Source organism: Rhinopithecus bieti, unplaced genomic scaffold (genome assembly GCF_001698545.2).
Source record: "Rhinopithecus bieti isolate Rb0 unplaced genomic scaffold, ASM169854v2 scaffold_41644, whole genome shotgun sequence".
NCBI lineage: Eukaryota > Metazoa > Chordata > Mammalia > Primates > Cercopithecidae > Rhinopithecus > Rhinopithecus bieti.
In genome coordinates, this window is record NW_016817838.1 from 1,639,820 (window position 1) to 1,665,005 (window position 25,186).

A 25,186-nucleotide genomic window follows, 5' to 3' on the forward strand; every position below is an offset into this window, starting at 1 on the left:
GGTGGCAGGCACCTGTAATCCCAGCTACTCAGAAGTCTGGGCCAGAAGAATCACTTGAACCCGGAAGGCAGAGGTTACAGTGAGCTGAGATCATGCTGTTGCACTCCAGCCTAGGCAACCGAGAGTGAAACGCTGTCTAAAAAAAAAGAAAAATAAAAATAAAAAAAAAAAGTTTCAGAATTAAAGACTTGGGGAAAAATAAACCTTTCCTGGCGATTCTGATGTAGCAGCCCATGGAACTGTATTCAAGATTCATTGGAAGAACCCCCTTGAAGCCAGCTTTCCTGTCTTGCAGCATGATTTTAAAGGAAGCATGTTGATCAAGAACCCTTCATACCATCTTAAGGGCTCTAGTTTGCAAGTACAGGAAGAGCCCTTCCTATGGCAAAGGAAAGATCCCCTTAGTTGCAATTAACAGGTAACTTCCTGGAATTTAATCTTTAACTGATTACCCAAAGTCTCAACTGCTCTCTCTTCTCTTCCATAAGTGACAAGATATGGGACTGAAATGCTTGTTGCTTACATGATCAGTAGCCTAGAGAAGTCACAGAATGTTCACACATTATAATACTGATTATTGTGATTTCAAGGTGATGAAAGCTTCTGTCTTTCTGGCCTCAAATTTCTCCTTCTGGACTCAAATCCCTTCAGTTTTCTATGGGAGGATACTTTAGGAGACCAAACCATAAAGAAAAACAAGTATGTGGCCGGGCGCGGTGGCTCAAGCCTGTAATCCCAGCACTTTGGGAGGCCGAGGCGGGCGGATCACGAGGTCAGGAGATCGAGACCCCCCTGGCTAACACGGTGAAACCCTGTCTCTACTAAAATACAAAAAACTAGCCGGGCGCGGTGGCGGGCGCCTGTAGTCCCAGCTACTCGGAGGCTGAGGCGGGAGAATGGCGTGAACCCGGGAGGCGGAGCTTGCAGTGAGCTGAGATCCGGCCACCGCACTCCAGCCTGGGCGACACAGCGAGACTCTGTCTCAAAAAAAAAAAAAAGAAAACAAGTATGTGATTGAAAAAAAAAAAAAAAAAATTTGACAGCTCCTCTTTCTGCTACCCCAATCAGAAAGAGGGGCTGTGATGTGTAGAGGGGCACATGGAGGGCTTCTGAAGGCTGGCAATGTTCTTTTTTCTTTTTTCTTTTTTTTTTTCACCTGAGTGGTAGTAACACAGGGTTTCATTTTACAATAGGTTATTAAACTCTATGAGTAGTTTGGTGCACTTGTAAGGGTGTATGTGTGTATTAAGCTGTGTTTTGAAAACTAAAACAAAATGCTTCAGAACTTGAGAAAGGACTGGAAATGAGAGCAAAATCTGATTCCTTGAAATTCAAAGTTAGGAACCAAGTTAGCTTTAGAAAAACTCCCAGACGTGAAAATGGGCAGAGGTTGTGAGGGTTTTTGAGCACTGTCCTACAGCAAGTTCCACATAACTCTAGTTCCGGAGGCTGTCATATGAATAAGTTGGGAAATTCAGTCCACACACACAAAATGAGAGACTTAGGGTCAGGCAGCATTCCAAGCACCATGAACTTGATGGTCCTCGTCTAAAGTTAATTCGCTCAGACCCCCTAACTTACTACTGCGATCTGAATGTCTAAAGGGGGAACAGGCTCTGCAATGCTCCTCAGTTATAAATCCCTGGTATATGAGCCCCAGTGAATGCGCTGCCTCAGATTTGCTCAGCCTTGCCTCTCTCCAGGCCCTCGGCTTCTTGCTCATGGAGATCCTGGATGCTACTGGGCCATGGTCATGAATTCATCCTCTACTGCCGGTGACTGACTTGGCCTTTCCTGGCATGAGTCTGGGCACCAGCCTGGCCCCCATTGTGTTCACTGAGGTGGAGACAGCAGCAGCTCCCCCACCCTTGTCCAACCCAACTGACCATGGAGGCCCTGGCACCTCCCACCACTTCCAGACTCAACTGAAGTACCATCGAGTGTGGCAGGTGACCTTGCTCCCCCTGCAGCTGCACCACCTGAAGTCAAGGTAGAATGAACAGTATGGAAGGCGGGAGACAGGAAGGAGCCAGCAGACACATTTCTTTCTTTTCTTCTCTCAAATGAAGGACTTTGAATCATGTTCTGTTCTTTATGGCCTGTGGAAACATCTCACATGACTAAGCAGCCAGCCCAGTCTTTGGTGAAGCTGTGGCCAGCTCAGTCACGCAACGCCTTGTACTTGCTTCCCTCCTTGCCTGCCTCGCTTCCATTTTCCTTCTCTCTGTTGGCCTCGGGAGTGTACCTTGTAGGGTCTCAGAAAACAATACCCCAAAATGAAGGCCTCCCTCGGAAGCAAACATTTCTCTCTGACCTTCTCCTGCCCTCCTGTCTCTGGTTCCTTATTCTCCCCAAGGCTAGCCGTAAAACTACAATCCCTCTTCCCCAAAACCTGCCGTAAAACCTAAAATATTATTCTAATTTTCCCCTTTCTTTCTGTGTAAAACTGGCCATAGGAAATTATTTGACCTTTGTCTGACTGCAGGTCAGAAGACCCCCATCCAGAGAGAGTCCTGCCCCATATGAGGAAGGAAGGAATGCTGCACAGAGAGACTGAAAAGAATCTCGACAGACAGGCCTCGCTGGGTTCCCCACTCAGTCTATCAGCATTAGATCAGGCTCTTTTTTCCAATCGTATTTTTACATGGCCGTCCATACTTTGTTGAACTGAAGCCTAAAAATGGACAGTTTCTCCTGCATCTTTGGGTCCTCATTCTGAAGGCTCCTGTATCTCATACAACCACGGTCAAATAACTTTGTGTATTTCTGTGCCTTTTCTCCTATTAATCTGCCTCTTTTTTTTTTTATTTTTTTATTTTTTGAGACGGAGTTTCACTCTTGTTGCCCAGGCTGGAGTGCAGTGGTGCAATCTTGGCTCACTGCAACCTCCGCCTCCTGAGTTCAAGTGATTCTCATGCCTCAGCCTCCCAAGTAGCTGGGATTACAGGCATGCGCCACCATGCCCAACTAATTTTGTATTTTTAGTAGAGATGGGGCTTTACCATGTTGGTCAGGGTGGTCTGGAACTCCTGACCTCAGGTGATCCACCTGCCTCGGCCGCCCAAAGTGCTGGGATTACAGGCATGAGCCACTGCACCTGCCCAGCCTTATTCTGCCTCTTGTTGATGATTCTCAGTGAACCTTCAGTGGGCACGGGGAAGTCCCTATAACCTGCAACTAAAGCATTTAAACTTTGCCTCAGGCTCTGTTTTCTGGAGAACCAGAGGAACAACATGTTGAACCTGTTCTTGAAGGACCAGCTCAGGGCTGGCTTTCCATGGAGTCCACATTGGGAAATGGTGGTGTCAAGAACTCCTTTACTGGGACCTAAGCCTAGCCCTGCCATTGCCTCCTACCGGGGGTCCTTTTCATTCACACCCAACCCTCATCTCCAGGAAAAAAAGCTGAATGAAACCCCGGCTCCTTTGAAGAACAGGAAGAGAACATTGTGCATTTATTAAAACAACATATAACACAAACTCAGTTACCACCCCATATGTCTGGGCTAGGCACTGAAATACAGCACATCGTCCCTGTGAGTGCTACCCCGTCCTCCTGCTCAGGAAAGGAAGTGGGCAGCTATATTACCCTGGCTTCCTTCCCCTCTTTCTGACAATCGCAGGTCACCCAACGACCAGGCATTATTATACAAAAGTTCCTTTACAAAAAGCACCAAATTGGCATACATATACAAGTATATACAAAAATCACATTTTAAAAATGTACAAAATATTCCATTTTGCACCAATGTAGAAAAGTGTCCTGTGTGATTGTTTCAAGCACATTTTCAATTCTGGTTCAGTGTCTGCTGGATGCAGCAGTGAGGGTCCTACCCTAGTCCCTGCTCTCTGAGCAGAGAGAAGACATTACCTCCCCATTGCCCCTCCAGGGGCCCCAACCCCTCCCACCTGGGCCTGTCACCAAGGCCGCTGGGCCCCTCTCCACCCTCTCCAGTCTCTCTGCACCGGGGGGTCTCTCATTCATCCAGCTCCTTACTGGTGTCCTGAAATGCCTGAAATGAAGAAAACGACACAGAGGCACGTGGTGAGACAGAGACTCAGGAGGATCCAAGGCTTACCAAGCTATTGTTTATTCAAACAGGAGTTTGAATAAAACATCAAATTCCAATTCCTCCTGGTCTCTTCCTTTTAAAACCAAAATAGAACTTAGCTGCCCAAACATTATGGATTGTACATCAGTACAGAACTCCAAAAGACTACCCTATAGTTTTCAACTGGATTGGAGTTTAGTTTCAGTACCTGTGGTTTGAAAAATAACATTTGCAAGCATGTGCTTATTAGCAAATGTCCTTCCTATGCACCAGATACTGTGCTAAATGATTATCTTATTTACTCCCAACTACAACCTTTTGATGTCAGTACTGTTATGCCCCTGTACACAGATGAGTAGCCCAAGACTCAGAGAAATTGTGAGCTGCTGCAATTCAGAACCCAGGCTTCTAATCAAACTCTGCCAGGCTGGCAAACTCAGATACCTACAAGGGGCTAGCAGAAAACATGAATGAGTGAAGCAAGCAGAATTGATGGTGGTGGGGCTGAGCAAACTGGCAAGGGCATGTCCCATTTTCTTTTCTCTTTTTTTTTTTTTTTTTGAGACAGAGTTTCACGGTTTCACCCAGGCTGGAGTGAAGTGGTGTGATCTCGGCTCACTGCAAGCTCCGCCCCCCGGGGTTCAAGTGATTCTCCTGCCTCAGGCTCCCAAGTAGCTGGGATTACAGGTGCCCATCACCATGCCTGGCTAGTTTTTGTATTTTTAGTAGTGACGGGGTTTCACCATGTTGGCCAGGCTGGTGTCAAACTCCTGACCTCAGGTGATCTGCCCGGCTCGGCCTCCCAAAGTGCTAGGATTACAGGCATGAGCCACCGCACCAGCATGTCCCCTTTAAAGGGGAGAGCCACTGCCCAGAGCCAGCACTCTGGAACTACAGGGAAGTTCAAGTCCAGCATTGTTTGCTTTTTCTAAACTTTCACAAGAAGGTGAAAATGCAGATTCTTAGTTGAAATCTCCTTTTTCTTAAAAAAAAAAACCTAATTTAAAAAATGTTAGCAATTGGCCGGGCGCGGTGGCTCAAGCCTGTAATCCCAGCACTTTGGGAGGCCGAGACGGGCGGATCACAAGGTCAGGAGATCGAGACCATCCTGGCTAACACGGTGAAACCCCGTCTCTACTAAAAAATACAAAAAACTAGCCGGGCGAGGTGGCGGGCGCCTGTAGTCCCAGCTACTCGGGAGGCTGAGGCAGGAGAATGGCGTGAACCCGGGAGGCGGAGCTTGCAGTGAGCTGAGATCCGGCCACTGCACTCCAGCCCCGGCGACAGAGTGAGACTCCGTCTCAAAAAAAAAAAAAAAAAAAAATGTTAGCAATTAATTTTTTCTTTTTAAGAGACAGCGTAGTGTCCTTCTCTGGTGCCCAGGCAGGAGTGCAGTGGTGCAATCATAGCTCACTGCAGCCTCTACCTCCTGGGCTCAAGTGATCCTCCAGTCTCAGCCTTCTGAGTAGCTAGGACTACACATATGTACCACCACGCCTGGCTAATTTTTAATTTTTTTTTTGTAAAGATGAGGACTTGCTGTGTTGACCAGGCTGGTCCCAAACTCCAGGTCTCAAGCAATCCTCCCGCCTCAGCCTCCCAAAGTGCTGGGATTATAGGCATGTGCCACCACATATAGCCAGCAAGTGATTTTTTTTTTTTTTTTGAGATGGAGTCTCATTCTTGTCACCCAGGCTGGAGCGCAGTAACACGATCTCGGCTCACTGCCACCTCCACCTCCCAGGTTCAAGTGATTCTCCTGCCTCAGCCTCCTGAGTAGCTGGGACTACAGGCACCTGCCACCAAATTCGGCTAATTTTTTGTATTTTTAGTAGAGACAGGGTTTCATCATGTTGGCCAGGCTGGCCTTGGCCTCCCAAAGTGGTGGGATTACAGGCATGAGCCCCTGTGCCTGGCAAACAAGTAATTTTTTTTTTTTTAATTTAAACACAGTGCTGGCCAAACAAAGCATCTCAATGGGCCCAGCCTAGCTCATGAGCCCCCATCTTTTCCCTCTGCTGTGCCATAATGCTTTCCATTTAAGCAGATCGTTTAGATGTGAAATGGGAGCATTTTATTATGAATAGTTTGGGGAATTTTTTCTTCTCTAAGGGTAAAGAGAACAGGACTTTACCCTCAATAGGTTTAAAGCACATGCTGGGAACAGGTCTCAGCGTCATTCCCAGTGTCTAACACAGTGCTTTGTATATAGTAGGTACCTCAGGTTGTTGTGGAATGAGTGAAGGAATGAAGGAATGGAGGTAGATGAATTTCTTACCTTCCTCCTTCCCTTCTGTGGAGTCCTCCTCTTCCTGATCTTCTTCTTCAATGAATTCTTCCTCTTCCTCATCTGTGACAAAAAACACTTGTATTAGGATGGGGCCAGTTCCTTGAGGAGTTACTTGAAGAAGAACCAGGGAAGAGAAAGCACCATCTAAATCCCTTCCTGTGCCCAGTTGGGTCAAACGGCCACACACAGATGGCAGTGGTCTGGCAGGTGATGGGCTTGCCAGACCCACGCTGCACAGAGGCTCTGCTCCTGCAATCCCCCGCACTCTGTCCCAGGGAGCCGGGCTCAAGACACTTCCTTGTTCCAGGCACAGCAGCTTCTATCACCCACTCTGCCTGTGACCAGAGAGGGGCTCTGAGGAAGCACACTCTGTGCTTCTGCACATCTCTCAGGTAGGCAGATAAACATCGCCTGGGGAGAAAAAATCCTCCTCGATCCTCAGGGATCAGAGTCCTTGTCTTGAAGGAAGCTACGCAGCCTATGAGATCTGCTTGTTCAGCAGCCTCTGTCCCATTTTCCTCATTCCTTAGCCTGTGGAGGGGAGGGTGGACATGACAGGGAAGCACTTCTGGAGCCACCTCTGCTCCCTGAAGCTAAGCACCAGAGGGACAGTGACTGAGCTGCAACTCATGTCCCCACTTTTTCATCCTGAGATGTCACCGTCAAGCTTTAACAGGGAACATCTCCCTTCCCCGCTCCTCTCCCAAGCCACCTCCTTAATCTTTTGGGGCCCTGAAGGGGCCACCACAGAGTCAGAACATTTGTCAAGTGTATCTCCAGGCCAGGCTTGGTCGCTCGCGCTTGTAATCCTAGCACTTTGGGAGGCTGAGGCAGTAGGATCATCTGAGGTCAGGAGTTCAAGACCAGACTGGCCAACATGGTAAAACCCTGTCTCTACTAAAATATGAAAAGTTAGCCGAGCGTGATGGTGTGCACCTGTAATCCTAGCTACTTGGGAGACTGAGGCAGGAGAATCACTTGAACCCAGCAGGCGGAGGTTGTAGTGAGCCAAGATCACGCCATTGTACTCCAGCCTGGGCTACAAGAGCAAAACTCCCTCTCAAAAAAAAAAAAAAAAAAAAACGGGCCCGGACCNCTGAGCTGCAACTCATGTCCCCACTTTTTCATCCTGAGATGTCACCGTCAAGCTTTAACAGGGAACATCTCCCTTCCCCGCTCCTCTCCCAAGCCACCTCCTTAATCTTTTGGGGCCCTGAAGGGGCCACCACAGAGTCAGAACATTTGTCAAGTGTATCTCCAGGCCAGGCTTGGTCGCTCGCGCTTGTAATCCTAGCACTTTGGGAGGCTGAGGCAGTAGGATCATCTGAGGTCAGGAGTTCAAGACCAGACTGGCCAACATGGTAAAACCCTGTCTCTACTAAAAATATGAAAAGTTAGCCGAGCGTGATGGTGTGCACCTGTAATCCTAGCTACTTGGGAGACTGAGGCAGGAGAATCACTTGAACCCAGCAGGCGGAGGTTGTAGTGAGCCAAGATCACGCCATTGTACTCCAGCCTGGGCTACAAGAGCAAAACTCCCTCTCAAAAAAAAAAAAAAAAAAAAAAAAAGGGCCAGGCACAGTAGCTCATGCCTATAATCCCAGCACTTTGGGAGGCCGAGGTGGGCGGATCATGAGGTCAGGAGATCAAGACCATCCTGGCTAACATGGTGAAACTCCATCTCTACTAAAAATATAGAAAATCAGCCGGGCGTGGTGGCGGGCGCCTGTAGTCCCAGCTACTAGGGAGGCTGAGGCAGGAGAATGGCATCAACCTGGGAGGTGGAGCTTGCAGTGAGCCAAGATCATACCACTGCACTCCAGCGTGGGTGACAGAGTGAGACTCCATCTCAAAAAAAAAAAAAAAAAGAAAAAATCTCCACAATGACAACCACAATTCCAGCCAAGTAACTGGGATCAGAATATAACCCAGGGAGTTCTGCTGTTTAATCATTATCACAATGACAACTCTTAATAGCAGTTGCTGAGTACTTACTATGTGCCAAGTAGTGTGCTAAGTGTTGAATCTGTACCATCTTATAAAATCCTCACAAGAGTTTTGCAAGCCAAATGGCCCTCTAGAATCTGCATGGGCTACTTGCCAGCTGTGTGGCCTTGAACAAGTGGCTTACCCTCTCTGAGCTTTAAGTTCCCTCAACTACAAAATAGAAATGGTAACAGAATCTATCCCATAAAGTTGTGTTAAATGATAAAACTTATGTTAAGAGCTTAGTGCCTAGGACATACAGAATATTCAGTAACTGGTGACTGTTGGTACTCTCTTCATTTTACTTGTGGAGAAACTGAGGCTCAGGGAGACTATGAAGTGGAGGACTTCACAATGTTATGTTCACAACGTATGACCCACTCTTGAATATCTTTTTTTTTTTTTTTATTGGAGACAGAGTTTCACTCGTGTTGCCCAGGCTGGAGTACAATAGCATGATCTCAGCTCACTGCAATCTCCATCTTCCAGGTTCAAGCGATTCTCCTGCCTCAGCCTCCCGAGTAGCTGGGATTACAGGCATGCGCCACCATGCCCAGATAATTTTGTACTTTTAGCAGAGACGAGGTTTCTCTGTGTTGGTCAGGCTGGTCTGGAACTCCCGACCTCAGGTGATCCACCTGCCTCAGGCTCCAAAGTGCTGGGATTACAGGTGTGAGCCACTGTGCCCGGCATACCCACTCTTGAATGTCTTAGCTTAGGGAAGCTGACAGTGGAGCAGCTCATCTGCAGCAGTGGATGTCCCCAAGTCCATTGGTATCTCTGTTTTGGGATGTATTTTGTCCTTACCTATGGGGTATATTTGGAGCTCTGAAAACAGACTTAGCACCAGATACTGAAGGTTTGCAAGAGAGCGACACAGGAGGTGTCAGGAAGCTCTTCTCTTTCCCATGCCAGTCCATTTGTAGTTCTTCCTCGTTCCTTCACCCTCCCCCTGTCTCCCAGCCTCAGCTGTTCATTGGAGCACAATCTCTCAGACCAAGGCAACAGTCGGCAATGTAGGATCTGCCCTCTCCTTCTCTGTTGCGTTTTAGCTGTGTTTCCCTTTTAGCTGTGCGACCTTCAGCAGATTAACATTTTTGCTTCCATTCAGTTTCTTCATTTCTCTTATTATTTTCACCCCTATTATTGTTATGATTGCATTGTTACAATTATTATAGGCACTTTATGGAAGGTAATTATAAACAGAAATGAAAACATGATGTTGATAAATTAAGGTGCCTGAGTATCATAGGTGATAGCATTAAGAAGCTGAAGCTGAGCCGGGCGCGGTGGCTCAAGCCTGTAATCCCAGCACTTTGGGAGGCCGAGACGGGCGGATCACGAGGTCAGGAGATCAAGACCATCCTGGCTAACATGGTGAAACCCCGTCTCTACTAAAAAATACAAAAAACTAGCCAGGTGAGGTGGCGGGCGCCTGTAGTCCCAGCTACTCAGGAGGCTGAGGGAGGAGAGTGGCGTGAACCCGGAAGGCGGAGCTTGCAGTGAGCTGAGATCGCGCCACTGCACTCTAGTCTGGGCGACAGAGCAAGACTCCATCTCAAAAAAAGAAGAAGCTGAAGCTGGCCGGGCGCGGTGGCTCACGCCTGTAATCCCAGCACTTTCGGAGGCCGAGGCTGGTGAATCACGAGGTCAGGAGATCAAGACCATCCTGGCTATGGTGAAACCCTGTCTCTACTAAAAATACAAAAAAAAATTAGCCGGGTGTGGTGGCGGGCGCCTGTAGTCCCAGCTATTTGGGAGGCTGAGGCGGGAGAATGGCGTAAACTCGGGAGGTGGAGCTTGCAGTGAGCCGAGATTGTGCCACTGTACTCCAGCCTGGGTGACAGAGCAAGACTCTGTCTTAAAAAAAAAAAAAGAAGAAGAAGCTGAAGCTAAGACTACCTTTAGGCAATGACTAGTATATCTTTAGGACTCTACAGGACCTTTCTGCATCAATATCTGATTTTTTGCAACAACACCATGAGTTGGTCATTATTAGAGGGCTCACTTCTAACTTGATTTTTTAAATTAGAAAATAAAACTCAGGCAGAAGGGGGGCTTACCAAAGGTCACACAGATAATAAACAAATGGCAGGCCCAGGATTTAAACTCAGGACTGTCTGATTCCAGAGGCCATATTATTTCTACTGCCCCAAGAGGCCTCCCTGCCATGGATCCATTATGTAATTTATGAAGCAGGAATTCTGCACCAAGCACTGTGCTAGGCTCTGGGCTCATCTAGAAGGTGACTATATGATTTTTTTTTTTTTGAGACGGAGTCTGGCTGGCTCTGTTGCCCAGGCTGGAGTGCAGTGGCACGATCTTGGCTCGCTGCAACCACTACCTCCTGGATTCAACCGATTCTCCTTCCTCAGCTTCCCAAGTAGCTGGAATTTACAGGCATGTGCCACCACGTCCGGCTAATTTTTGTATTTTTAGTAGAGACGAGGTTTCACTGTGTTGGTCAGGCTTGTCTCAAACTCCTGACCTCAAATGATCCACCCACCTTGGCCTCCCAAAGTGCTGGGATTACAGGCATGAGCCACCACAGCCGGCTAGAAGTTGGCTGTATGAATTTGATTGATACCTGGGGATCTTTATGAGTGTATCTGCCTACCCATGGGGCTCAGTGGGAGGGATGCTGGTTTCCAGGGATCAGGCAGGCAAATAGACAAGTGGCACCACCACCTCCTTTACCTGTTCCAAAGTCGATGGCTCTCAGGGCATCTGCTATGTGCTCTAAATTCAAAGTAAAGAAGTCCATGTTCTCAAAGCCCTGCTCTGTCTTTCCCAGCTGGCAGCCCTTGGAAGCTTCCACAATGCTGTGGGGGAGACAGAGAGAGAGGCAGGATGAGATCTCTGGGGCTCAGTGCAGGAAGGAGAGGGCACATGCCTTGCCCACGCCCAGGGCTTCTACCCAGAGGCTCCCCTGGAGGGATGGAATATTTTCTCTCCAATCTTAAGCACAATGAGTGGCCCAAAAAGTCAGGGATGCAAAGGGTCAGGGAAGTCAGCCTAGAGTTAGACCCTGCCAGCAGACCTAATGCCCAGGAGGAGGCTTCCTGGACAGAGGTCCTGGTGGGAACTAGGGGCCTGGATCATAGCCTCTGGGGAGACACTGACCTTTTGATGAGCTGCTTGGCAGTCTGCAAGGGAAGAGAGAACAAAGGATTAGGACCGCAGAAGAGGTAACCCGAGGAAGTCAGCAAAACCAGTGACGGGACATTTGGTGCCATTCCCTAGCACAGTTGTGACCTGCTCCCCACCCCAAACGAAGCAGAATTTGGAACTTTTCCCTCTGTCTGTGGTCTGTACAGGTCTTAGTCATCACCCTAGGACCCATTCTCTTGACAGTAAGCTTGGATTCTAGGGGTATCAATCCAAAAACTCCTAAACCCTGAACTCCCCAGTGCTAACCACCTTTTCATACCCAATGTCTAGCACAAAGCCTGGCCCACAGTAGAAGCCCAGAACATTTTTATTGAACTAAACTATGAAGTCTTATAACTGAGCCTTTTCTGTCCTCCCCAACAAGCTCTTTGAGGGCAGGGCTGTGTCTGGTTTATCTCCTTGTCTTCCACCTCAGTGCCTGGCCTACAGTAGGGGCTCAATTAATAGTCCGTAGATGGGACACTGTATTTTGCAGCTTACAAAGTCATTTCATAAACATCCTCCTATTTGATCATCATAAAATCAGTAAGAGGAAGGTGGGGGTGTTACATGCCCATTTGACAGATGAGGAAACTGAGGCTCACAGAGGTTTAAATGGCTTTTCCAAGGGCCCATGGGTGGTCAGTGGAGAAGTATAACTGGAACCTTAGAGCTGTCAAGTTGAACTGACCCCACCCAGACCCTTCTAGTCCTGCTCACCAAGAGGAAGGTGGCTCCCCCAGGCTCATCCAGGGACTGGATGGCTGTCTCCACCAGCTTTGTGGACTTGTCCAGCTGCTCCTGGTACTGCTGGATGAGGGCCTCGATGAAGCTGAGCTTTTCCTCCTGCTCCTGCGTGATCCGCTGCAGCAACTCACTTTTCTTCTCATCCAGGATTGCATACAGCGTGTCAAACTTCTGGCTCAGCTCTTCCTTTACCTGGTGACTGTTCTCCTGAGGACGGAAGTCTTGCAGTCACATTCTGTAGGGTCCTTACTCCCTGTCTGCTAAACTCCCTTCCTGGTACAGTAGCAAGGAATCTAAAGCTAGAACAGATCTCACTACATACATCCCCACACTACAGAAGATGACACAAAGGCTTAACAAGAAGAAAACACTCATCTGGCCTCACAGCTACTTAGTACACCAGTGATATTTGGAGGCTGATGCCTTGAAAAACAGCTAGCCCCTTCTTCCAAAATAGAGGCTCTAGGGCCACATGACACAACAAATTCTTCCTTGTTCCTGCACCCTCCCCCTGTCCCCCAGCCTTAGCTGGTCATTGGAGCATCGCTTCTCAGACCAATGCAACAGTCACCAACGTGGGATCTGCCCTCTCTTTCACCTTTTTTTTTTTTTTGAGACGGAGTCTCGCTCTGTCACCCAGGCTGGAGTGCAGTGGTGCAATCTCGGCTCACCGCAACCTCTATCTCCCAGGTTCAAGCGATTCTCCTGCCTCAGGCTCCTGAGTAGCTGGGATTACAGGCGCGCCACCAAGCCTGGCTAATTTTTGTATATTTTAGTAGAGATGGGGTTTCACCATGTTGGCCAGGATGGTCTCGATCTCCTGACCTCATGGTCCGCCCACCTTGGCCTCCCAAAGTGCTGGGATTACAGGCATCAGCCACTGCGCCCAGCTCTCCGTTGCCTTTTAGCTGTGTTTCCCTTTTAGCTTTGTGACCTTCAGCAAATTAATGTATTTGCTTCCATTCAGTTTCCTGGGCCTCCCGTATGTCTCAGATCACACTCTTCCCTCCCTTTCAAGACCAAGACTGGATTCAGGAAGCTCTGCATCATTTGGTCCTAGGAGAGGTGGAAAAACAGCTCGTTTCCTAGCACCCTCCTCAACTGATGCTCCCTTCTATGTTCTTTTCTGTAAAATGGGTGTGACAATAGCATCTATGGGGTCTGACTATGACAATAGTCAGACCCGGGAGCCTCTCATGGGTGATCAGAATGTTCCCCTCCTTCCTACCCTTCACCCAACTCTTCGTCCACTAGCAATTATGACGAACCCTTCCCCTCATCTCATCTCCAGGTCCCTACCCCAAGTGAACATGGAAAATCGTGGAAGCTTTCTTCAGGGATAGAAAAGTTCCATTCTGCTCTCAACAGTCTCACTACTCAAAATGTGGTCCGTGGACCCAGCAGCTTGGGCAAATCCTGGGAACTGGCTAGAAATGCAGCTCTTATGCCTCATTCCAAACTGACTGAATCAGAACCTGAATTTCAACATGATCCCAGGGTGATTTTCATGCACTTTAAAGTTTGGGAAGTGTTGGTCTATAGGAAAGAATTGTGCTCTGAAAACGATTTGTGCTGAATAAATACTGAGAACTATTGATGGGACACTCCCTGAGTTCAGGGACCATGTCTGTCTGGTTCATTCCTCCGTCCCCCACATCTCGGGTGGGGCCGGACACACAGCTGTGCTTAAGAAGCATTTGTTGAGAGAGTGAGTGAATGGATTAGTCCCTCCCTTGCCATTCCTGCTTGACTCCCCAGGCTCCAGGCCCCAACCTTTAGCCACAACCCATGGGTGAGCCTTCCCCAGAGACCAGGCTGCCCCGGAAAGCTCCAAACCCCCAGGCAGAATTATTCTGTCCCCTCACCTTGGTCACTCGACAGGAGTCCTCCAGCTGAGTGATGATGGTCTGCACACGGTCATTCCCCGCCACCAGCATGGAGATACAGTTATTCAGTTCAGTCTAGATGGGGTTGTGGGGATCAGGAGAGGAGAGATACAAATAGCCTCAAGGCCTACCCACCGGGGCATGGCAGCAACGTGGCTCCCTCCCTCCCCTCTGTGCTAGAAAGAGCCTCCAGTAGGGATCTGGCCCCTCTTTCGGGTACTGCTCAACTTCAGAGCAGAGGATATTAGAAAGATACTGCACCCCTTATTTTACAGATGAGGCCAACAGCAGGCAAGTGAGCTGCCCAAAACACACAGCAAGGAACTGACAGAGGAGGGGCTTGTTTCTAAGAAAGAAGGGGGAAAAAAAGAAATAGAGTCGGAGACGTCTAGAAGACAGAGACCTAGAGAAGAGTACGGAGTGGGGAAGAGAGAGTATGGAAAGGGGGTGGCTACTGGTTACTGCACGGACAGGGTGGCAGGCCTCCACAGGCCCAGGGCCCCAGGGAGAAGGCTCTGAGCTGCCTCCTGCTGCTGGGGAATGTGAAGTCTAGGAGAAGAGGTGAGAGGCATAGGAAGAGGTGTCTGGGGGATGGAGAAGCCGTGGCCCGAGAGGACCCCAGTGGCCTGGCTGGGGCATCTGACCGCTCCCCTCTGGCCACAGCCAGGTGCTCTCGAGTGGCTCTAAGTATAACCATGAGCTCAGCTTCCTCCCCCAAGGAAGGCCAGGGCTGCTGTCCCTGTGGCCTGGGAAGTCCCTCCAGAGGGACTATTCCTGAAAGGCTGGATCAGCAGATCTACAGGGATCAAATCTGCCTCCTGAATCATCAGGCCGTGCCCAGCAGCCCAGGCTGGGGATAAAAGTGGCTGGAGCCAGTACCTTTTGTCCCTGGAAGACACTCTGCAATGGGGCCACCTCGCAGGCCTTGTGGACCCCAAACACCTTGCACATGGAGCAGGTGGGCACCTCACACGTGAGACAGTAGATGTTGATTTTCTCATCTTCGTGCTCCTTGCACATGGGGTGACTGCCCTTCTGCAGCGGCCGACTGCAGTGGAGAACAGTCACAAGTCATGGGGGTCCTGTGTCCTGCACCCCCCTCCCCAGCTCCAACGCACCAGTCGCAGTTACTGGGGAGGTTGAGGCGGGCGGATTGCTCAGCCCAGGAGTTCAAGGCTGCAGTGTGTCTGTGAATCTCCAGATTTATGCCCTGGGTTCTCAGTGTTGCCCTAAAATCTTTTCATCCTCTGGGGATCAAGGACTTGGGAAGCCAATGACACCAAATCTGTCCCCACATCCTAAGATGGAGTTAGCCTGAGGCTCTGCCACTGTAAAGGACACAGAAAGGGCCATAGAATTCCAGAAAAACATCCTGGAGATGTTTTAGAGAAGAGGAAACTGGGCTCCAGAAAAGTGAATTGACTTGTGCAAGGTCATACAGCAAGTAAGGGCAGAGGAGGCTAGAGTTCAATTGCTCTAATTATAGTCACTTTAGCTTTGGTTACTGCAGACTGGGCTCTGAGCTAAGAAATTTATACTGATTGCCTCATTTAATTCTATATTTAATCCACCAGACTGTAACCTCCATCAAGGTAGGGAAACTTACTTGTTTTCTTCACCCCGAGCCTACACTGTACAGTGCCTGGCATAGAGGAGATGGTAATTAAACAAAGGTAGAAAGAATAAATCAATAACGCTGGGCGTAGTGGTTCACGTCTGTAATCCCAGTACTTTGGGAGGCCGAGGTGGGAGGATCACCTGAGGTCAGGAGTTTGAGACCAGCCTGACCAATATGATGAACCGTGTCTCTACTAAAAATACAAAAAATTAACTGGGCATGGTGGCATGCACCTGTAATACCAGCTACTCGGGAGGCTGAGGCAGGAGAATCACTTGAACCCAGGAGGCAGAAGTTGCGGTGAGCCGAGATTGCACCATTGCACTCCAGCCTGGGCAACAAGAGTAAAACTCCGTCTCAAAGAAAAAAAAAAGAAAGAATAAATCAATAACTAGCATAGAAGTCAATAATATTCACCGTCTTGAATTTCTTAAGATTCTCCATAAAAAAATATTTTTTTAAAAAAAAGAATATTTCCACAGAGTCAGTCATACCCTCTCTTTCTCTTAGCTTCATCACTTTCTAGCTGTGTGGCCTTGGATAAACCTCTGACACTCTCTGAGTCATGAGGTCGCCCCTGAGGCTCAGAGAAGGAGCAGTGTGTATGCCCCATGTCATGGTGACTGGTGAGTGGGTAGCCCAGGGCTGTCCAACAGCCCAGCACAAGCCTGACTTCTAGTCCAGAGATGCTTCCAAAGGCCCAAGTGTCTTCCTTTATTTTCTCCTATAACATATATGCTTAGAACTACCTTTCTTCCTTGAGACCTCCAACCTGTTATTTGTGCTTCTCTTGGGACATCAGTCATTTCCTAACCTAGATTCACTGGGGCTTGGGGGGGATTTTTTTGTTGTTGTTTTCTTTTGATTTTTTGCCCAGGCTGGAGTGCAGTGGTATGATCTCAGCTCACTGAAACCTCCGCCTCCCGGATTCAAGCAATTCTCATACCTCAGCCTCCTGAGTAGCTGAGATTACAGACGTGCACCACCATGCCCAACTAATTTTTGTATTTTTAGTAAAGATGGGGTTTTACCATGTTGGCCAGGCTAGTCTTGAACTCCTGGCCTCACGTGATCCTTCCACCTTAGCCTCCCAAAGTGCTGGGATTACAGGCGTGATCCCCTGCACCCAGCTTTTTTTTTTCTTTTCTTTTCTTTCCTTTTTTTTTTTTTTTTTGAGACAGGGTCTCACCATATTGTCCAGGCTGGAGTGCAGCAGCAATTCACAGACACACTGCAGCCTTGAACTCCTGGGCTGAGCAATCCTCCTGCCTCCGCCTCCCCAGTAGCTGCAACTGGTGCATACCACCATGCCTGGTGTAGATTCGATTTTTTTAGTCTTCTGTCTTCAGCTAGACTATACACTCATTGAGAGCCAACACCACCTTCGATTCCCAGCCCTGAACAGAACAGGCATCTTGCAAATGTCAAATGGTGACTGTCCCCATCAGTGTCAATGCCTCACCTCCAAACAGCCTTACATGACTGATTGCACACTGGGCTCTATTGTCCTCTTAAGTTCTTAAATAAACCCCTTTCCAGGCTTGTCTTTTTGCATCTTTTACCCCAGGGTCCTTATGCTGGCAGGGGTCTGCCATTGCCACCTGCCTCCATCCCCTTATAAAGGGATGGCAGGGAATGCAGAGGTGAAGCAAGAGCCTGAGGGTCTAGTTCCTCCCAGATGCCCACCCTCTCAAGCTTAGACTTTGGCGTCGGGGTTCATATCCAGATTGTTCTTCCACATTCATTTTTGTGATCCTGGACAAGTGATTTCACTCTCTTGCCTGGGATTCCTCCCAGAGCTACTGCAATCATGGTAGAAATTGTCTGTAATGAATGTGGAGTGCCCGGCGCAGAGCAGACCCTCAATAGAGGGCAGCTGTCGTTGCCATTCAACTATGCGGAAAGGCCTCAAAGGTTCACACACAACACGCTCTTCATAGGTTGGCACTGGGTGGGCTAACATTGGTGTGGAATTGATTTTATTATTCCTTATGATCAACAATATGTTTGCATTTTGTAGTGTCGCGCTCCAGCAACATGAGAGGCAATCTAGCGCAGCAATTAAGAATATTCACTGGCCGGCCGGGCACGGTGGCCCACGACTGTAATGCCAGCACTTTGGGAGGCCAAGGCGGGTGGATCACCTGAGGTCAGAAGTTCAAGACCAGCCTGGCCAACGTGGTGAAATCCTGTCTACACAAAAAATACAAAAATTAGCTGGGTATGGTGGTGCATGTCTGTAATCCCAGTACTTTGGGAGGCCAAGGCGGGCAGATCACCTGAGGTCAGAAGTTTGAGACCAGCCTGGCCAACATGGTGAAACCCTGTCTCTACTAAAAAACAAAACTTAGCTGGGCACGTTGTCACGTGCCTGTAGTCCCTGCTACACGGGAAGCTGAGACAGGGGAATCGCTTGACCCCAGGAGGCAGAGATTGCAGTGAGCCAAGATCGCACCACTGCTCTCTAGCCTAGGCGACACAGCAAGACTCTGCCTCAAAGAAAAAAAAAAGAAAGAAAAGAAAATTCTCACACCCTCTCTTTCTTAGCTCTACCACTTGCTAGCTGTGTGGTCTTGGACAAATCTCTTGTCCTCTCTGAGCTTCAGTTTCCTCATGGTAAAATGGAGACGGGAATGCCTTCCCGGGTTACTATAAGAAATAGATAGGGAAAATGCCTGAAAGTACTTCGTACAGCGCCTGCACACAGTAGGTACCCAATAAATAGTTGATACATTAACCATTTTCCATTAATATCTTATTTGACAGCCACAATAACAGATCTTACTGTTTCTGTTTGCAGACAGAGGAAATGAAACTCTAAAGGCTTACCCAAGATGATACAGTACATCAGTTACAGAGGCTGACTAGCAAGCACAGTTCCACAGGCCAGGGTTTTTTCACCTGAGATCTGGTCTGTCATCTTCCTTTGGGCTGGGCAGTGCCTGCAGGCAGATGCTTGGTGAAGGTTTTAGACCTTAAAGGCTGTGGGGTCAGCACTCCTGGAGTCTTACCAGGATGTCCTGGTTTGTAAAGATCTTTCCTGTAGCTGTGTCTCTCCCAAATTTTTGTGGGGTGTGTGTGTGTGTATGTGTGTTTAAATGGAGTCTCACTCTGTCACGCAGGCTGGAGTACAGTGGCAAGATCTCTGCTCACTGCAACCTCTATCTCCCTGGTTCAGGCAATTCTCCTGCCTCAGCCTCCTAAGAGCTGGGATGACAGGCATGTGCCACCACGCCCGGCTAATTTTTGTATTTTTAGTAGAGATGGGGTTTCACCAGGTTGGCCAGGCTGGTCTCCAACTCCTGACCTCAAGTGATCCACCCACCTTGGCCTCCCAAAGTGCTGGGGTTACAGGCATGAACCACCGCGCCTGGCCTCCCAGTTTTTTTGTCTGTTTGTTTGAGGCATAGTCTCACTCTGTCACCCAGGTTGGAGTGCAGTAGCACGATCATGGCTGTGCAACCTTGACCTCCCTGGCTCAACAATTCTCCTGAAGAGCTGGGACTGCAGGCATGCTCCACCACGCCCAGCTAGTTTTTAACCTTTGTAGAAACAGGGTCTCACTATGTTGCCCTGACTGGTCTTGAACTCCTGGCCTCAAACAATCATCCCACCTTGGCCTCCCAGAGTGTTGGGATTATGAGTGTGAGCCACCACGCCCGGCCCTCTCTCCCCAGTTTAAGGCCAACCCTGCACAACCTCCACCACTCACACATTCTGCTTCTGAATGAGCTGCTATTTTATTAGCAGGGAGACTCAGAGCTAGATTGACTGGGCCAGCTCCCAGCTCTTTCACTTTCCAGCTGGAAAACCTTAACTAATTGACTTCACCTCTTGGGCCTCAGTTTCCTCACCTGTGAAATGAGGATAATAAAGTCATGCCTGATTCACAGAGTTATTGGAAGGTACTAAGATGAAGCATTCCCAGTGACTGACAGTTCCTCGTGGCACACAGGAAGGTAGCTGTTGCTATCCTTATAGACAACCTAGCTGTTTCTCACTGGGCGTTTTCTCTGCTGACTGGAGCCACTTAGCTGGCCCCAGGGCCTTCCTCTCCCTCTCACATCTCATCTTTCCCCCAGTCTCTGTCTTGGTATCGCCTGGAAGGGCAGCCTAATGTCTGGACCCCTTCCCATCCGCTGAGTGATTCTGAGAGCCGAATTGGGGTGTATAGGTCTCCAATCCTGTCTCTGAACTGGCTCGTGTAGCTAGTCCAGCTAGAGGCCTGGATCCTGAGCAGATGAAGGAGGGGGAAGGAGCTTGGGGGAGCTGGGCACAGCATGGCTGAGAAGGAGGATGGGCCCCCAGCAGGCATGAGAACCGACCTGGAGCACTCCTGTTTGTAGATGTCAATGATATTCTCCACCAGCAGGTTCCTCTGCAGACCGTACACTCCGTGACGATCCATGATCACCTCGTGGCGGCAGGTGGGGCAGCGGAAACGGCCTCCAGACATGGATACCGAGCTGCCCCGGCCGGTCCAGTAGGGATTTGCAGCCTGCACGTGGCAAAGGTCAAGGTGAGGCCTGGGCTCCCTCCTCAGCCCTTCCCTTTTCTAATCTCCTGTTATCCTTTCCTCTGCCTGTCCCAACCACCCCAGTCAAACCTAATGACCTGGAGCTCCGCAGGCTGCGATGAGAACCAGTCCTCACACACAGAGCACCTGAGACGCAGCTAAGCAGTCATCAGGATGGGGAGGCAGGAGACCTGGGTTCAAGTCATGTTAATTCTCTGAGTGATTTTGGGCAAGCAACCTTATCTCTCTAAGCCTCAGTTTGCCCACTTATGAAATGGGTATTACAATGAGAGCAAGCTCCTAAGACTGCTACTTTAAAGATAATATCGTGAAAGAACATATCGTAAAGTGTCCCAGGGGAACCTCGCATCCTGCCTCCCAGCCAGGACACCTACCCGCTTCCTTTCTTGGGGATTTGGAGCCCCTTCTGTCCCCATATTGTAGGGAACAGCCTCGAAAGGGAAAATGCCTCTACTGCCCACTGCCTCCCCGACACCCTCCTCCCAAAGCTCTGGGCCTCTTGCCACCAGGACCTGGCTCCAGCCCCAGGGGTCTGGTTTCTCTCTCCTGTCCCTGCCTTCCCCGCTTATCACTTGAGGCATTTGACTCTTGATTGGAGAGTCAACAGCAGTGCTCAGGGCAGGGGTGGGGGAGCTGTGGGCAGGGTGGGGAGGGGAAACATGCGTCATGGAGAAGAACTGCAACAGCCAGAGCTGCCTCCCATCCCCTCTCAGCCCTGTCTAGAGGCCTCTGCAGGGGTTCACTTCAAAGGGGAAAGAGCCTGTCCCAGTTGGAAGGCTAAGGGAGAAGAAGGGCTTCATTAGGGAAGCCGAGTAGCCACCTGGGACCCCTGGATGAGGCTGTACCCGGCACTGACCTGGAAGATGTCACTGGCACACTTCCGGCACAGGTTGTGCTGGCACGGCAAGATGACCACTGGCTTGGTAAACATCTCCAGGCAGATAGGGCAGATCAGCTGCTTCTCCAGGTTCTCCATGGGGTTCCCATCCTGGATCAGGCTCGACTTATAATCCATTCTGTGGGCAGGAGTGAGAGCCGCGCCTAGCTGCCTCCTCTACTGACTTTGCTCTAAGTAGACCTGGGGCGTCTTGCCTTTGTCACGAAACACCAGGTCGGATCCTGTTGGCTTTCTTCTCCTGGTGCCCGAATTCTGTCTTGGTCTGAGGCCCCTCTGATATTTATAGCTAGATCTTGGTCACATGAGCCCCAGGAGGGGACCAGCTGAGCATTCCGATGCCAAGCGGCTGGTGGGGCTTGAGTTTCCTCCAGGCCTGAAAGACTGGCCCTCTCAAATCACATGCAGGGATGAGCAATCGCTGTTCTTCTGGGATGGGGGTCATAAACAAGAACAGCCTGTTCAGAGGCAGGCTTAGGGGAAGACTGGGTACCCAGAGCTTCCTCCAGAAATTGGTCTCCCCCCGGCACCAGGCTAGCGGGTCAGGGATAGGACCCAGCAAGTGAGCCACTGGGATTCAAAGGGTTAATAGCCAATGCTATGATGAAAATGTCGAACATTTTTCTAAGTACTAGTGTACATCAGGTAACTAATACACATCACAACGTGACAGATGGATGAGTGATTTGTTTCCCTGCCCTGAGAAACTCACAGCCCAAGAAGGGAGATAGAAAGGATCGTGCAGTAGTGCGATCTCTGCTCACTGCAACCTCTGCCTCCCAGGTTGAAGCCTCCTGACCCCAACCCCCTCTCAGCCCTGCTCAACCCCTCACTAACCTAAATCAATTCCATCCCCTCTTCTGGAGTCCTGGGCAGCTCCTAGACGGAAGGGTCAGGCAGACCCTCTCTCTGAGCTCATCCCTCTGCCTCAGACCTCAGCATAGCATTTTACTGGAGACAGTGGAGACCCCCACCCCAGCCTGCCCATCCTCCATCCCTTGGCCACTTATTTCACTCAGTGCTGAAAGGCCTCCCTTGAAACGCAGTCCAGTCCCCTCATCTTATAGATTTTGAAATAGGACTAGAGAAGAAAAGGATTATATTCAAAGTCAGTTAGAAAGTAAGTGACAGCCAGGTGTGGCATCTCACACCTGTAATCCCAGCACTTTGGGAGGCTGAGGCAGGTGGATCACGAGGTCAGCAGTTCGAGACTAGCCTGGCCAACATGGTGAAACACCATCTCTACTAAAAATACAAAACTTAACTGGGTGTGGTGGTGCGAGCCTGTAATCCCAGCTACTCGGGAGGCTGAAGCAGGAGAATCACTTGAACCCAAGAGGCAGAGATTGCAGTGAGCTGAGATTGCGCCACTGCACTCCAGCCCGGGCGACAAGAGTGAAACTCCATCTCAAAACAAAACAAAACCAAACCAAAAAAAAAAAAAAAGAAGAAAGTAAGTGGCAAAGCCAGACATTTTATTCATTCATCAGACATTTTTCTGAGTAGAAGTATACATCAGGCAACTAATATACATCACAACATGACAAATGGATAAGTGATCTGTTTCCCTGCCGCAAGAAACTCACAGCCCAGGAAGGCAGATAGAAAAGAAAAACCTGCCGGGTGCGGTGGCTCATGCCTATAATCCCAGCACTTTGGGAGGCCGAAGTGGGCGGATCATGAGGTCAGGATTTTGAGACCAGCCTGGCCAACATGGTAAAACCCTGTCTCTACTAAAAATTCAAAAATTAGCTGGGTGTGATGGCACACGCCTGTAATCCCAGCTACTCGGGAGGCTGAGGCAGGAGAATTGTTTGAACCCAGGAAGTGGAGGTTACAGTGAGCTGAGATTGCGCCACTGCACTCTAGCCTGGTGACAGAGTGAGACTCTCTCTCAAAAAAAAGAAAAGAAAGGAAAACCCGGCCGGGCGCGGTGGCTCAAGCCTGTAATCCCAGCACTTTGGGAGGCCGAGACGGGCGCTTCACGAGGTCAGGAGATCGAGACCATCCTGGCTAACACAGCGAAACCCCGTCTCTACTAAAAATACAAAAAACTAGCCAGGCGAGGTGGTGGGCGCCTGTAGTCCCAGCTACTCTGGAGGCTGAGGCAGGAGAATAGCGTGAACCCAGGAGGCAGAGCTTGCAGTGAGCTGAGATCCAGCCATTGCACTCTAGCCTGGGGCGACAGAGCGAGACTCCGTCTCAAAAAAAAAAAAAAAAAGAAAGGAAAACCCCTCATGCGGTGCCACAAAGCCCTGCCTGGACACTTAGAAGGCTTCCCTCAGCTCTCTGCACGCATTTTAACTTTTCTTCATATTTCTTAGGACATCTTCCACGTTGGCAGGTAGAAGTCATTAGAGCAGTTCCAGTGGCTGTTTTTTTTGTTTTGTTTTGTTTTTTCGAGACGGAGTTTCACTCTGTTGCCCATGCTGGAGTGCAGTGTTGCCATCTCAGCTCACTGCAACCTCCGCCTCCCAGGTTGAAGCGAGTCTCCTGACTCAGCCTCCTAAGTAGCTGGGAGTACAGGCGTGTGTCACCACACCCGACTAATTTTGTATTTTAATAGAGACGGATTTTCACCATGTTAGCCAGGCTGGTCTCCAACTCCAGACCTCAGGCAATCCGACTGCCTCGACCTCCCAAAGTGCTGGGATTACAGGTGTGAGCCACTGTGCCTGGCCTTCAGTAGCTGTTTTTAAGGTAGCATCTAATGAAAGGACTGTGGGGTCATCTGGTTCAAGGTGATGAGGCAGAGATATGGAGCAATGGTATCAAGTCCCAAAATAAGGCTAAGAGGCCGTGGAATACTCAGGAGAGGTATGAAGGATTTCAAGAAAGAGGAATGACGGGAACAATGAGACAAGACATAGAGCAGAGAAGCAAACCTTGGAAGAGAGGAAATGGGAGAAGAAAAAGAGGAACAAGGTACAGAAAAAGGAGGAGGCCTTAAAACAAAGGGCTGGAGGATTTTGAGGAGAGAGCTGCCCCCCAAAATTTTGCTGAGCACTTAGGTTTTGCTGAGCACTTACTATGTGCTATGCATTGTGTTAAATGCTTTGTATGCTTTATTTCATTTCACCATCTCAATAGCCAATAACAAAAGACCTATAATATCCCCACTCCACAAGTGAGGAAACTCAGGCACACAGGTAAAATAACTTGTATGAGGTCACACAGAGAGCACGAGGTGGCTCTAGGATATGAACCCAGATCTGCTTGACTTAGGAACCCAAGCTCTTAATGTAGACTCTCCTGAACTGTGTTTGGGTCAAGTCAACACTGTCAGGTTAGCCAAGGTTTGGAAGAGGATGAGGACTGAAAAAAGGCCACCTCTTCTTCCTTGCTCATGGGACCTCAGTTTATTTAAGGCATTGGGTAGCATTGTGCTCTAGGAAGATGGACCTCTCCACTGCCACAGGAGATGAGTCACAAACGGTTTAAGCCTATCATACAACCCCATTCTCTTTTGCCTAATGATGCAGTTATGGCCAATGAGACCCAAGGATATGTCTGTTGGCTAAATATAAAGGATCTCCTCCATGATAAAAATGAATGTGCAAGAAGAAAGCTTCATCTTTACCTTTAAATGGGGTTGTGAGAGGGTAGAGCAGCTATCTTGCAACCACTAGGGGACAAGGCTGAGCATGATGTCAACACCCTGAGGATGGCATAGAGGAACCACAGGAGGTACCTGGGTTAGAGATGCCATCATTGTGTTGCCAATTTATCCAACCCTAGAGCTGCCCGTCTCTTGACTACTTAAGACATGAGATATCAAATGCCATTATTGTGTAATTACTCTGTTACTTGAAGCAGTAAGCACCTCATAAACATGCATGATTCCAGCTCCCATATGCTGATGATTCTCCACTCTCTAATTCCAGTTCAGACTTCTCTCTCCCCTAAGCTAAAGATTTGTTGGAGATTTCTACTGGGATGTTCTAATAGTATCTCAAATTCATCATACTCCAGCCAGAACACACCATCTTCCCCGATACCTAGCTCCTCCTTCCATTTTTCTTGTCT

The 25,186-nt window shown here is 49.1% G+C and overlaps 1 protein-coding gene across 1 annotated transcript; it reads right to left on the reverse strand.

Annotated features, from left to right (window-relative positions):
• Positions 1-3,431: 3,431 nt before the first annotated feature.
• TRIM63 (tripartite motif containing 63) lies at positions 3,432-21,433 on the reverse strand. Its single transcript, XM_017856183.1, has 9 exons — positions 21,122-21,433; positions 20,054-20,226; positions 14,990-15,158; positions 14,090-14,185; positions 12,198-12,431; positions 11,451-11,473; positions 11,025-11,149; positions 6,330-6,401; positions 3,432-4,012 (listed from the first exon to the last, which is right to left on the reverse strand). Exons 1-9 carry the CDS (start codon positions 21,278-21,280, stop codon positions 3,993-3,995), a joined length of 1,071 nt encoding a protein of 356 aa, XP_017711672.1. The 5' UTR covers positions 21,281-21,433; the 3' UTR covers positions 3,432-3,992.
• Positions 21,434-25,186: the final 3,753 nt, after the last annotated feature.